This window comes from Cataglyphis hispanica, chromosome 13 (assembly GCF_021464435.1).
Source record: "Cataglyphis hispanica isolate Lineage 1 chromosome 13, ULB_Chis1_1.0, whole genome shotgun sequence".
In the NCBI taxonomy this organism is placed as follows: domain Eukaryota; kingdom Metazoa; phylum Arthropoda; class Insecta; order Hymenoptera; family Formicidae; genus Cataglyphis; species Cataglyphis hispanica.
Window position 1 is genome coordinate 2603032 of NC_065966.1, and position 15414 is coordinate 2618445.

The following is a 15414-nucleotide window of genomic DNA, read 5'->3' on the forward strand; positions in this document are numbered from 1 at the left end:
GATACGTGCTGCCAAAATTCCATATTTCCGTGTGAAGCACGAAACTGCAAGAGCCGGCTGCCGAAATTTGGTTTCCATTTTCGCGAGTGCTATACACGACGCGATCGTATCGCTTTGACTGTCAAATCTTCCTACTCGACGTAAGGCGCTGGTTTGGAATTTCAAAGCAGACGAATTTCATTCACGTTCGACGACGAAATCCGAATCGACGCATAGCAGTTGGCCTTTATTGACGTGATGTCCTCCTCTTGAATTCGCGAGAATAATTCTGTGACACGATCGTTTCTCCGTCTTCCGAATTTAATTCGTTTTGTGCTTCTTGTGTCTCATAAGAATTATATTCTATTTTCTTTTTGTACGTGTCAAGAACGTATCAATATCTGTTTTGATTTTAATGGGAAAATGATTGATATATTTATTCTGCTTTTCGTAATTAACGCCATCCATAAAAAAAATTTAGCTTTTTAAACTCGTATCTGAAAAGCTTTAGATTGTAAATCAAAAAACCTGCAAAATATTCAGATTGACGTCTACAGTAATATTTATTTTTAATATATGTTTGATAAATATGTTTGATAAATATGGATATATAAATTTATTCAAATTAAAATTTATATGTAAAATGACATATAAAATTCTTTATTTTTATTTATTATTCTGTTTTAACAAAATTAAAAAAAAATGGAAATGTTAGCATATATATATATATAAGAATTTTTTCTCAGTCACTAAAATAGATAAAGCATCTTGGTGAAAAGGCGAGATCGTGATGACAATGTTACGGAATGATGTTCGTTGAAGAAATCTCTGATTTGGTTTAAGATGCGGGATGTCAAAAAGCTTTGCTTTGCCTTACAGAATTTACAAGCGATAGGGCGGTGTCAGCGGGATAAATTTTAATTGTAAAGCAGCTTGGGTGCACGTACTTGCCTCGCTCGTGGATGCAATCCTCGTCTTGCAATGTGGAAAATTTTGAATTCTCGAAGAATCGCCGATCGACGACTGGCGACGATCCAAAAAACTTGATATCGCGGTAGAATGGATTTCGTCGGAATGTTCGTCTGGATGCCTGTTGGTTGACTTTGGTATAACTTTTTGTCAGCGTTCCAAGTTTTTCCGTACGTGCGAGGCAGAAGAAAGAAAATTCTAAATGATCGAGTTTATTATTAATTAGAAAAGAGGCTGTATATAAATTACAGGGTGTATTTTTATAGTATGAGTTTCAATCAGTTTTACTATAAATTTAATATACTGAACATCTTTTTTTTATTATTTAATTATTTAAGTTAGTATTTAATTTATTTCAAAAATTAATACATCTATTAATCTTTTCAGGTCCGAATAAAACATAAATTTTTGTATTCATTATTTTATTTTCTAGGCACTCCAAACTTATTAATATTAAATTTTTTATTTGGTATCATTAATTCGGTATTATTTGAATAATTTCTTGAAGTTGTTTTCTGTTCCAAATATGGTAATTTTTTGTGCTCTTTCCCTCTCGATCGTTGAAAACAACAGATACACACACACAGACATAAACAATAACAATCACATAACATTCCCGAGTCTTTGTAGAGAGTTTCCGTTGAGCGACCGTAAATACCGGAATACCGTTAACCGCGGACAATAAGCCTTTAGTAGCGAGATCCAAGACGCGAACTTTCCGTAAAGTTAAGCCGTAGGCAGAAGATCTCGATTTATATCGGGCACTTTCCGTTTCTACGAAACTTTTTTTGCTGTCCTATCCCCCTCTTTTATTCGCGTCGTTGGTTCGTTACGATCATTTGTCAGTGTCGATAAAGCGAGATAGGCGATCTTTTTTTTTTTTCCTTTTTTCTTTCTTTCTAACGTCAACCTGCAGAACGATAGCGGATGAGTTCCTCTTCGGCATCATGTCAGTCCATCGATGAAGTGGCACTCTTTTATCAGAGTTTCGGAATTGCTTGCGATTACTGTTAGTCGGAGAGAAGCGAGCTTCTCTCTAGGAAAAAGAGAAGTCTGACTGGCAGTCTCAACGGCATCCTTTGATGGGTTCGGAAGTTTCGCGATATACTCGGGGAAGTAAACAGTCATATGTTTTTCTTGACAGAAAACTGACGGGGGAGATTGGGAGGGGGAGGGGGGGGGGAAGGGGAAAGTTTAATCGAGAATCGTGCGACGGCGGCAGCGGTCGTGTCTTGTTTGTAAAACAGAGAGAGGATATTATCTTCACCCTCCGAAGACAAATTGCGGAGCCGATGGAAATAATAGGGGAGAGGGTGGTGAATCTCGCGACGGGAGTAGGACAAGAGGTAAAAGAGAAATATTTCTTTCGTAAGCTGGTTATAATTGGGGAAAAAAAAGAAGACATAGAGACACGAGAGCGAAACAATCGCATCTATTAATAGACAACTGTGCGGCTTGCATAATCGTCGCCGATCAATTTCGACCGGATTTATCCAGTTCGAGTGTCCCCGATACGGAGATGCGGCCGCTATTATATCGATATTGTTAGAATAATTACAACGAGAAAGAGAACCGGAACGAGGGAGAGGGAGAGAGAGAGAAAGAGAAGGAGAGAACGCGACGATTTAAGCACGCGCGAATGGCGTTCAGTTTGAATTTCATCGTCGATAGGAAATCGTAATTGACTGTGCGTCATTTGGAATGGCACGATGCTCAATTACGATACGCGCGCGCAAATTATCGACTCCATCGAAAAAATTATTTAATTGGGTTATCGCCCGTATTATTACTGTTGCATCTTGTTCGTGCACATTTCGAGAGAGAAAGATAGATAGATAGATAGGAAAAGAGAGAGAGAGAGAGAAATATTCGAGCTCTCGCTATTATTAATAGAGACGAGTTTTCAATTCGCCTCACTCGTCTCTCTGTTGTCGAACACCGGCGGAAATCGGGCCGAGTTCGTGACACGGGGCCGGAGAGAATCTCCTCGCACGCGCGACAATATTTATACTATAAATATATGACGGGGGCGGGTGCGCGCACGTCATAGGGAAGTTTCCGTACTCTCCTGCTTAGCCTTTGTAACTGCAACGTAATATAAGTAGAAGCTCTCGTTCTCTTCCCGGCCTTTTGTTCATTAACCGATGCGCCCGAAGGCTCGTGCCGCACTTAACTTCTCGATAACACGAAGAAGGCGTCGTCCGTGTTACAAAGACAAATCTGAATAACGGATTCACTCATCGCGAGCGTGAGAATTTACATAGTAAACAGTATAGGCTTTGTCGTATCGTATTGTTACGTAACATTATTGTAATCGCGAGTCGTTTATCCCGTCCGTTTTTACGAGTGCTACTCGTGTTAGGATATTATCTAATACGCCTCTTATGAAAAATGAATTTGTAAATTTATTAATTTAATAAAATCGATTATACGATGTACATGTGTATGTTATTTATGTAAATATTTACAGTAAAGATATGCTAAAGATGAGTTTGATTATTTTTTCGATAATTTTAGACAAATTCTAGAATATTTGAATTTTATTAGCGAATGATGGAAAATACACATGCCCCCGATTTCACTCGAGCACGTTTTTTTTTTCTACACGTGTTTAATGCGCGACCTCACGTCGAGAATGAAGCAAATATTTTACGAGACGAGTCTACATCGACGAGATGATAACGAGATTACATCCGACGAACATGAAATGTGAGTACTGAAATAGCGACGTTTGCATCGTGAAATATATTTATTCATATTTACTTACGTATGTATTGTGTTTCTCTCTCTCTCTCTCTCTCTCTCTCTCTCTCTCTCTCGCTCTCTCTCTCGCTCTTCTATGTGAAAATAACGCGCAGCTGATTTAGAAATTATGGATACGCGGGACAGTCGGCTTGTTGAAACGACAAAGATAAGATGTCCGCATCATCCGTATTTATTCTATCTACTATTCTACCATTGTGTGTTGCTAAGCGAGTTTTGCGGCTTCCTAATGTCCGACACGGACGATTGTCAGCTTTGCCAGAAAACAAGCCGACAGTTTTCATCGGGTAGTGCCAAGTTTTCTCATCTACTTTGGTAACAACGGATTTCTTCTTCTCTGCGCTTGTTTTTCACCTTGCGCAAAATGTTTTGACGCGAACTCCTATAAAAGTTAAAAGATTCTATCTGACCTGTGTGTCGCGAGAGAAAGAAGCGCTAACTTGAGATATTAGTGGACGATCAGCGTTCTCTCATGATACCGCTATTCTGTTACGAACCTTATTTTATATAATGCAGATGAAAAATGTAATAATCAATTTTATTTCTAATATGGATTTATCTTTTCGGGAATATAAGCAATTTTTGATATTTATATATATTGCGTATATTCATATTTAATTTTACTTATATCATTTTTTATAAAGAGGAAAAATATTTATGACAGGATCAGATAGTCGGGTTTTTTTTTTTTTTAAATACACGTAGAAAGATGAATGTTATTTTCGTAAACGAAAACAAGCAATACTTGTATTTCAAAGCTGTTGGTTCTGCAATTTTATTATCAATCGTAACATTCTGCTGGTGCCTTGAAAAATATTGTTGATAAAACTACAAGGTAAAATTCTCGCGCTCGCGCACATTTGTTCCGTGGTTTTCGCCGCAAGATTTTTTCCGTAAAAGCTAACGTGACGTCGCGTTACATTTGGCATGCTAAATCTGGAAGCCTTGACAGAACACAGCTGTGCCGCAAACGTTGCTGTGCGCGATAAACGAAGGTGAATTCCACCGTTGTGTTATGCTCGCTTTTTCCAGCGTTGCATTGTAATGGAAGAGAATGAGTCGCTTTACGAATCGAAAAGTTTGCCGATTGTCAATCGCGTGATATGCACGCATGACTCTTCGGCAGTCGAATAAATCGCGGGTGCCAATATCTCCTCCGCGTTTTACGACTGTGTGCGTTTAAATTCTCGCCCTCGTCTCTGAAATCTGTCTCTCCCTTTAGCTCTCTTCGCGCAAGATACATCGACAAATCCTTTGGGCGCCGCGCGCGACAGGAGGTGCCGAGAAAATACGGAGATTCTTCTCCGCCATTCTCGAGTTTAAAAGGTTACGCTCTAGATAGTCGTCGATTTCGCTTTCCCTCTCTTTACGCCTCCTTTCCGCGACAATATGTTCGTCGACGCGGCGCAAACTGATTTACGATTCACCCTTGCTTCTTCGACATCGAATGTAACTCCTTTAACAAAGAGATGTGTTTAAGGAAGAGAACTCTAACTCTTGGAGAATTTAGTTTGACGGAAACGCTAAATAAATATATATCCTCGAATCTTGCAACAAACAAAAATATCTTTACTATAAATAAAAAGTTTGATTTTTATCCAGCTATTTCTTCAGATAGATATTATGTAACAATTTCGATGAAACTATTTTCAGAACTATTTTCAATTTCGAGAAACTATAAACTCAATTATATCACTGCTTTTTTTATAATAATTAGTTATAATATTAAATAATTTATTATATGCATATGCGATTAGAGGAAGGCAGCGAAGAAATAAATTGTTGTTGAAAATATTTGATACGAGATAGAAGACTGAGCTTTCCTGTAGCGCCTTTTTTTAGCAAGCGATGAAAGTACTTTTTCCGCGCGTAAGAAAAAAAATATTGCTTCTAAATTACCAGCGTTTTTTCTCTCACTAGACTGTAATCACGTTCGGAAATTCAGTACGTAGAAGCTCGCTATGCGATTTTACTACGGACGTCGTACAATCGATTTTCGTCCCCAATAAATCGCATCTTGCGGAATGCTAGTAAAAAAAAATCTAATGCAAATTACATGTAGTGTAATTTATAGTTTTATGTTGAAGAATTAAATAAAACTAATTTTTATGTTTGTGTCGCACACATATGGCCGTATACAATTTTTGAAACAAATTGTCATAAGAGGGAAAGAGAAATATTAGTTACTTTTTCGCTACAGTTTTTTTTTTATTAGTTACTTGTTCACAATTAGAAATACTTTTGTGATAATACTGGATTAATTAATGAAATTATTTAGTTTATTCAGTTTTTTTAACTTCGATTTTAACAAATTATAGAACTTTTGTGAGAGAGTTTGCTTTTTGATGAAGATTTAGTTATGTTAAATTTTTCGTCCAATTTTTTCAATTTGATCGAATTCACCAAACATTTATGTCTCATACACTTCACGAAGTTATCTCAAGAGTGTTCCTGGTTCTATTTTCGTGCTACGTACTAAATTAGTGTCGAGATCATAAGCCACCATATAATCGTTTTAGCGTGAAGATAATTTTCCGTGGTAGATGTGTGACGGTTTATCATCACGAATGCCGCGATTTTCCGGGGGCATAGAAGGCAACGCAGAGAAATTACTAAAATGTACGCTATAATTGCGTGCATCTGTTCACATTACACGCAGCTTTCTCATGTCAATGATTTTCCAGATGGTGCGTTCTGAGAAACGACTAATGCTATTGTCTATCTTTGCCTTATATGCAAAAATCATATTTTTGCCAAACGATATAATATATAAAATCCTTTTTATATTTATGAAAAGATTCCTTAAACTAGAAATACTTAAACTACAAATTAAAATCTTTTTAACCGATCCCGTTCTCACTGCGCGCCAAAATAATTGATCTCGATACGAGTCTGTTGGATCGTGTGCGAAATTTTAGATACGCTCCGCGGCGATACCAGGTACATACCAAACTCGGCTAATTGCGAGCGGAATAATTAATGCCTATAGGAGCAACGAAACTCGACGCTTCGTGAGCGCGAACATATATCGCGGATGCATCTGCAGTGGCTGTTTTCTGTCGCGCGTTGCTGCGTGATATAATTCTGCGTATAAGATGATGAGAGATGATCAAGATGTCTACGTTGCATGTGTAATTTAACTGTTAAATTTTGATGTAGAAATGTAGGTCTGAATATCAAGTTTGATTTGCATAGTTGGCAATGATGCAATTTTCAAATTAATGTAAAATTGATGCAATTGGAAATTCTAAATGCATTATTATTGGAAACAAAAAGGAATTATTTATATCCATATAACGTTATTTGTTTTTAGAATGCAAGCGCAAATTGCAAATAAATGTGTGTATATATTTATATATATATATATATATTTACATATACATATTTGTTTTAAAATCAAAACAATTTCTGCTATTTTTTTTTGTTCAACGAATCATGCAATTTAGAACAGGTGAAAACAATTTAACAGCGCTATATATGTTATTACGCATGCAACGAGAGAGTTTTTAAAATTTATAGTTAGTCGTTTTTATATAGAAACGAAATGCTTTATAAAAAGCGTTTATATTTTAGTCACAACAAAATCGCTTGTGTTCTATTTCATAAAGTCTGTTTTTTTCTTCTTTTAAGCTGATGAAATCTCTATATATTTCCACCAGCATTTAATAGCTAAAATAAAAATTTTTAACTGATAAATTAGCAAATTCTAACATATAAGTATAAAATTATTATGTATAATGCATTTGAAAAGTAATATAATTGTTTTCTGCTTTTATGTAATCATTGCCTTACATATCATTTTAAAAGAGAAATTTAAAAAAAATATGAAAATTGATTTTATCTTTTCTCTTTTTGAGAGGAAAAGATGGAGGAAGAAAGAAATGAAAATATAAATAGAGAAAGAGAGAATGATACTTAAAAATGTTCCAATAATTTTTACAATATTTTCAATCATTCGAATATTAATTTAATTATAATTGGAAATTAAAAATTTCGTACATTTTAAACTACTTGAATATTATTATTAGGTTATTAACAATGCGCTAATTTTTTATGTAAACTCGACTCGTTCAATAGATGAATTAGCGAAATTTAATCTATGATTGAATGTCAGCGGAGTTGGGCGTTGCTTCAGTATCGATCCGGCGTAAGAAAACTCTGCGTGTCCCATAAATTATGTCTTGCTATACTAGCTCAAGTATCTGTCTTGCAGAAAATATCGATGCATCTTGTATGCGACGCATGCAGATACCTGCCTTCTCATGTTTGTCGTAATATTTCGTTTGATCGTCTAACAAGACGTCTAACAAGAAGTTACCGTCGCTTTTGCTCGACACGCTAACGAGTTAGGGAAAAGGCGTGCCGATATCAAAGGGATACATCTTTTGTTGAGAGGTGTGATAAAGAAACTTTTCTAAAAATGGTTCCGTTTTCATAATGTACTCGAGCATCGCTATCTTTCTCGAGCAAAAACTTGAAGAGACTGACGAGATAGAAGGAGAAGGTAGAAAAACCGCAGATCTCGTGTAATTATTTTCTCTATCCCTCTCTCTCTCTCTCTCTCTCTTAATCATTTTATCTCGTTTGGTCGCGTAAGCCGTTACTACGGAAAGTGAATCTTGGAAATAGGATTTTCCTGTCCGGATATCGGCTACGATGGGCGAAACTTCCGTGAGGTAATTATGAGGGTCGCCAAGACTGTGGTCAGAGGGACTCGGGATATATTGACAGCAGTTAGGACGATTACGAACGATTACCCACTCTCTCTTACACGACTGCAGGGATCCTGGGATCTAATCATAAATATATTACATAAATACGATAAATGTACATTTTCTATTTTTTTCTTATAGATTAATTTTAACTTATACTTTAAATAATTATATTATTATTTAAAAAAAAAAATTAATTTTTTGAAAAAATGTTTTTTAGTATTTTTATTTTTTAATTTAATATAAATTATATTTAATAATTGTTTTAAAGCATTCAACTATGATGGAAAAGATATTGCGTAAAAAGGAAGGGAAAAATGAAGAATGTACATGAATAGAAAAAAAAAACCAATCTCGTGTTCTCGTTTCGTGGCATTTTTCTTCACTCTTGTCGGACGCTCGGTAATCGATTAAGACTTTTTCATCTCCGTTAAATCGATGAGACATTTACGATTCTTATCTCTACTTTCAGGAGTGGAACGATTACAAGCTGAAGTGGAATCCGGACGATTATGGCGGCGTCGACACCCTTCACGTACCATCGGAACACATATGGTTACCTGACATTGTTCTTTACAACAAGTGAGTAGGAATTTTTTATTATTTTATTTCTAATAATATTAGAGCGAACGCACATTCGAATCATTGACATAAGCCTTCATTTACGTTTCTTTTTTTTTTAATTAATGATATCACTCGTCTTTTCGTAAGGCAGATTTTTCGTATCCATTGTTTTTGTCGTCTCCCTCACGCGTAACTTTTCTTATCTCGGACTGTTGATCACGACGCGAAGCGACGATATTTTGTAGGATTTCAGCGCAAAGTGCGAAGAAACGTAAAGCTTCACTCGGAATATTTCTCGGAGGGACGGCACGTTTTCACCTGCTATTTTGAAAATCCATGCCGCGGGAACGAGCGGTAGCTATCCGGCGCGTCTAACATTGAGAAATAGGATGTACTCGGGCACTAGCCGAGGACACTTTTACGAGGAGAGGGAATTGTAGAAGCCCCTCGCGGAGAGAGGTCGACTCGTTTGTTCGGCGGTCCCCGTACCGCATTTCATGCTCGATGATCCTCGCACGTAACTCTCGACTAACCGTGCGGAAAAAGGTTACATCTCGGATATATATATATATATATATATATATATATATATATATATATATATATATATATACACACACACATACACACAGCCTTGACGAGGTCGATGGTAGTATGATGCTTCGATATCACAAAAGCAATTCCGTGGTAAAAGTAACTCGGGAAGTCTACTATCTGGAAAGAAAGACATCTCTCAGACATGCTTTCTTTACAAGGTTTTAATAAACGCTTTTTTGTATAATTATTGTAAATAATAAAGCGAATGAAAGGAATGGCGAGGTGACAAGTGACGCGTTGACATGCTAGTTAGCAATCGCGGATATCGCGCGTACGTGATGCCGACATCTATGACCGCGGATTTCATGCGAGAGCCGCGAATCTTCACCGTGCACATTGTACTCGAACACAATGACGTGAGGCATAATGTGCGGTCAGTTAAGCCGCAAATTGCATAAGTCCGCGCAAATTACGAAACCATTAATCCGGAAAATGGGAGTCGAAATTAATTACCTGTGTCGGCTGATGCAGCCTTTCGTCTTGTAACTATATCGCGTTGTAACGTTAGTTACTGGCAGATGTCTACGGCGATTAATCCACAGAGGAATAGTGTTATATTAATTATAATAATAATGATAATATTTTTATTAAAAGTACGAGACGAAACATTACGAAAATGTAAGCGGATATTTTAAATTGCTCAAACAATTTAAAAATATTATTTTATTGAAATTTGCCGGATGCTTTTGGAGTTAAAAAGCGAAAATTTATGCCGACAAGATTGATGACACTTACGATTTCTCGGCATTCCTGATTTTCGACATCACCCTCGCAAACGACCAGGGCAAAGGCAAGCAATCTTATCTAAAGACGGTGTATCAAATAAGCCGCCTAACTTAACCCGCCCTATTAAACTTCTTTCAAGCGTGTGACGTTCAATCCGCCATTCTCATTTCCATCGGGGAGCTTAAATCCGTTCTGCACGTTCATGAGCCGGGTATGCCTTGCCTCATCTTCTTTATTTCTTTGAGAGGATACATTATGTAAAACTCAGCCTACTAACGTGCCAAGACGGCGCTGCCTACTTTATGCCTCATATATTTTTTCTTATTTTCTGTTTTCTGTATGTAAAGTGCACTCTGAGCTCAGCTATCGCATTCTTATACAAGGATGCCAAACGAACCAAAAAACTTTATATGAGTCATTACAGACTCGGAGGAAACATTTTGTCGATTTAATGGACCTATTGTTGAATCGATAAAATTGTTATTAACGAGATAATATCATTGATTCAATGAGATTATTTTATTACAGCAATTACATTAATGAAATAATTTGCAGATTACATAAAATTATCTTATATTCTTTCGATTTCATGAAATTGCTTAATATTTACTGAATGCGTTTGTGAGTGTGTATTATAAGATAAGTGACATTCTTTTGATGCGTTACGGTGATTAAAAAATTATTTTGTCATATGGCAGTATCTTAAATCTTCACCATATTATTGATTTTTCATTTTTATATTGTATAAGGTGGATCGAAAACTACAATATAATTGAAAGGAAGAAATTTTCTGCGTAAATATAAAGTATAAATAGAAAGTATAGATTTTTTTTTCTCATTTAAATGAGCTTTTGGTTCAAAGATAATTTTAAAATTCAGGATATTTAAATTTCATTATATATTCACTTTTTTTTTACTTGAATGATCTCTAATGATCTTGCATTATGGATAATTAAAATTGTTCCAATTGCAATTATTGCAATACATAAATACAAAAGTATAATTTCACATTCTCTTTAATCAAACAATTTAAAATGATTTAAATTACTGAAAAAGCTATATGTAAAATATGAAATAAAATATGTAGATAAAATATCTATGTAAGAACTTTATTTTTTTTTTTTTTGGGCAGAGAGAATTTTATAGTACCTTTTAATAGCTCCTATCGAGATAAATTTAATAAGTTTAAATACGTTATCAATCATTTTCCATTTTTCCAAATTACTTTTTTCGAAAATAAAAACTTCACATGAAAAAAAAAAAAATTGTTTTACATTTTCGATTTATTTTACAAGAAGAAATCACTTCCTTTCCGGGTACTACTTTCGGATTTCTTTAGTATTTATTGTATACATTTGTACAACATTCAAAGGAATCATATTCGAAAAAATTTCCCGCAAAAGTTCGAAACATTGTTTTAATAGTCGGGCAAAATTGCCATTTTGCAAGAATACCAAATTTACGTGGGCGAAATAAATAAACGTCTATATGTACGCGAAGGGACAAGGGAGTGGCGGCCAAAGGGTTGCTTAGGCACAACGACCCTAGCGCAGTACGTGCTACCGTGCCGCAAAATGCAAAGTTAAAATATGCAGGAAACGTACGTGCGGGCGAATCTCGTTACTCCATTATCACCGGATTACTGCACCTGCAGCTCATCCCAGATGCGCGCTGCGGTAATCCATTCTAGTCGCCTCGCGAGAAAACGGATATGACCCGGTAACAAAGCAACGTTCCTCTCTCCGAGTAATCGCACACGTACGCGTAAAAAGAGCGATCGCTATAGCAATTGTTTTCTCGAACGATGCGGATTTGATACGAGGGGGAACGAGGAATTAAGGGGTGGAAGGAGGAATGTACTCGATTGAGCGAAAGCGGAAAAAATTGTCATGATAGTGAACTATTTGTAGCGTATTTGAACTCTCACTTTGATTATATTTGTAGAATAACTCTCTCTCTCTCTCTCTCTTTTTCTCATCGAGTCATTTGACTCGCATGTCGCAAGTGTCAGCCGCAAGTTTGCGCATTCAGTTTTTCAGAGAGGTACTTTCGTGCGCCACGTTATCAATTGCTGGATCAAGTCCGTCTCACACGCGGATGCTACATTGTAAGCATCGAGAGCTACGACAATAGGAAGCTTTTCTCTCTCTCGGAACGATCGCCGGATGGATGGAGGGATGGCAGTAGAGAGGGGTTGTAAGTAATATCGTGCCATAAAGAGTACCTCAGTGTGGAATGCGGTTGCAACGATTCAAGCTTTTCCCCGCGCGAGCTCTTACCTAGTTGAGGAAGGACAAACTGTCCGAGTAAGAGGATACCGATGTGGTCCAGACGACAAGATCCGCACGTTCTCTCGAGCGAGCTGCGGAAAAGATTATCGGTGGACTTAACCGTAATGACCGGCGATCCACAATGTTGGCCGCTGATGTCGTCGTCGTGTTAGTTTGAAGTCTCGGTTCCCGAGAAAATGATTTTCGTGATAGCAAATATTTTTATAATTGTATTTTTTTCTTATTCGTATTTATTTTACTTTTCAATTAATACTTATCAAACATATGTATTTATTGATGTACAAAATTATACGTAAACCTTAAAAATTTTCAATGTAGACTTACAAGGAACAGTGCAGTGTATAGGTATATATGTATAAGTTAATATATTTGATTTAAAAATAAAGATTTTAAAGAGATACAATTTTAGTCGTATCTACAATGAGAAAATTAACGAATAAAATGAATATTAAATTAATTAATGTGGTCCATGACAAATTTTGTGGCGCTGAACGGCGAGAGAACGATGTCGTCTTTCATTATGTCGTCGCGCAATTTTTTGCGCGAGAGTTTTTTCAAGGACTCGTCTCCGCCAGAGAGACAGTCGCGAATGGAAGAAAAAGACGGCGACGTTATCATTAAGATTTGCGACAAGGCTATGCGACTCTCATCGCGGCTCGAAGCCGTAGACGGTGGTTTTACTGTTTGCACGGAGTTCCGAGATTTACATGACGTGGCTGCGCAAGAAGCGCGCCATAAAGCACGCCGAAAACGAAAGAAACGTGATTAATTGAGTCTTCGAACTTTCTTGACGTAACTCACAGAATGCGCTCTTTGTTTCTTACATGGCGCTCGCAACGTTTTAGTCTTTAATCGGCGAGATACAGATATTATGACTTTATATCATAATTTCTATCTGTTTTTCGAGAAACATTTATTTTGTTTTTTTTTAAATAAATTATAACGCAAAAATACGGTAATCGCATAAGCATCTATCTTTGAAAGATTCAGCGGAACTTTATTTAAGATTATCGCATTATCGCTTATTTATTTTATTACATGTAAATCTCAACGGGAAATAGAATTCCTTGAAGCTTATTTACGGGATAATCGAGACTGCAAAAACAATTGTGACTCGTTCTTCCGTTAAGCGAACATCTTTTTTGACAGAATAACATCCGAGATTATATCATTTATTTCTTTCCGTAACAACGTCTCGCCGAGGAGATTTGAGAACAAAGCTTAAATGTCTCGTTTGAGAGTCACGATTAAAATTCTTTTGAATCATCGCCCTGCGTTATCAGATGAATCGCCGTTATCATTATTCCTCTCTAATGCATGCGCGTCGGAAACGCTGACTTTCGATCCTTGGAACATTCAGCACGACCAATTTGCGGGGTTAATGTAAGCAATGTTCCACACACAGGTTAATTTTCAGAGTTTCCTGTCCCGGCTTACCGGGATTGTGACGGCTGCTTTTACTATTCATGAAGATAACCGTTCGATCGATCATAATTGAAAGCTTCGCGGCCGGTACAGAATGCATTGCACCATCTATTCTCGGATGATTATCCTGGAATATTGTCTCTATCGTTATTGATGGCTGTATATTTCAAGATGCAACCGAATGAAAAAATAAACGATTGATATCATAATAATAGAGATATAATTAATATCTACGTAGGTGGGTCTGGTTTCAAAAATATGAGATCAAAAATTGGGATAAATTAGATTCATAATTTATTGAAAATTTATATTTCCATACATCTCTCATTATTATTAACGATTATTTGAATTAGTTTGTTAGCCTTAACTTTTACGATTCACTATAACGTGCATTATACCAAATCGTAATAATTACAGTAAACTATTCTTAATTTTAGCCTACGCGCACTTTCTTCTCTCTCTTTCTCTCCATATACGGAGGTTGATAACAGAAATATAATTATTGGATGACCATACAAAGTGCAGGAGACCTACATTAACGCGAAGCTTGTGTAACAGGATTCGCAGGCGCGAGAACTTTATCCGATATTCAGCTTTTGTTGCGAGCGAATACTCGAGTTTCATGAATCATTTAGCTAACGTTAAACATATAGCCTCTTATATATTATGCTTCTAAGATTTCGAAATATTATTCTTTTTTAAATGCTGATTAATCTTCTCGATTAGTTGTTTTTTATTTCATTTATATTAAGAAAGAGAATTTTATGTTGTTGTGAACTTTTGTATATTGCATTTTAGATATTTCAAGAATTGTAAAAATTATAAGAGCTTTTTTAAATATATTATTTTATAAGAAAATAATTATAAATAAAAGAATATTTATTTCTTCACTTATTATAACAATTGCGTTTATGAAGATTAACATGAAATACTAAATGATTTTCGTAATTATTGATTTTCCGTTGATGAGACTTAGTAGTAACCATTATCTTCGCCTCTGACATATATATACATTTTTGATATCTTATATATAGATATACTTTTATATCTCCGTATATGATGTTATCCTGTAGCAACTAAGGCTATGAATTATTTCGTCGATCGATAATTTATATGTCAAAGAACGCGTCTCTCTTTCGTCCCGACGAATGTGGTGAGGAAATATCACGATCGATAATATCGTCACGGAGCGCGAGACGGTATGGATGAAAAATTTACGAATTGGCGCGAAATGAATCGACACAGCAGAATTCACAGCGCGACATAACGGCCGTGACGTGTCGGATTAATAAGAATGCCATGGGCTGACCGGACGCCCGTTCAAAGTAGTGCAACAAGTGCAAGGCGCGGCAGTGACAGCTGCGACAGCGTCAGCTGACCGCGGCGCG

At 36.3% G+C, this 15414-nt stretch overlaps 1 protein-coding gene across 3 annotated transcripts in view; it reads left to right on the forward strand.

The window, feature by feature from the left end:
- Positions 1 to 15414, forward strand: part of LOC126853938 (acetylcholine receptor subunit alpha-like 1) — a 121579-nt gene that overhangs the window by 90019 nt on the left and 16146 nt on the right. For all 3 annotated transcript variants that reach the window (XM_050600153.1, XM_050600154.1, XM_050600155.1), the window contains one exon: positions 8896 to 9005. In XM_050600153.1, coding sequence (XP_050456110.1) covers positions 8896 to 9005 — 110 coding nt within the window. The remainder of the gene's footprint in view (positions 1 to 8895; positions 9006 to 15414) is intronic.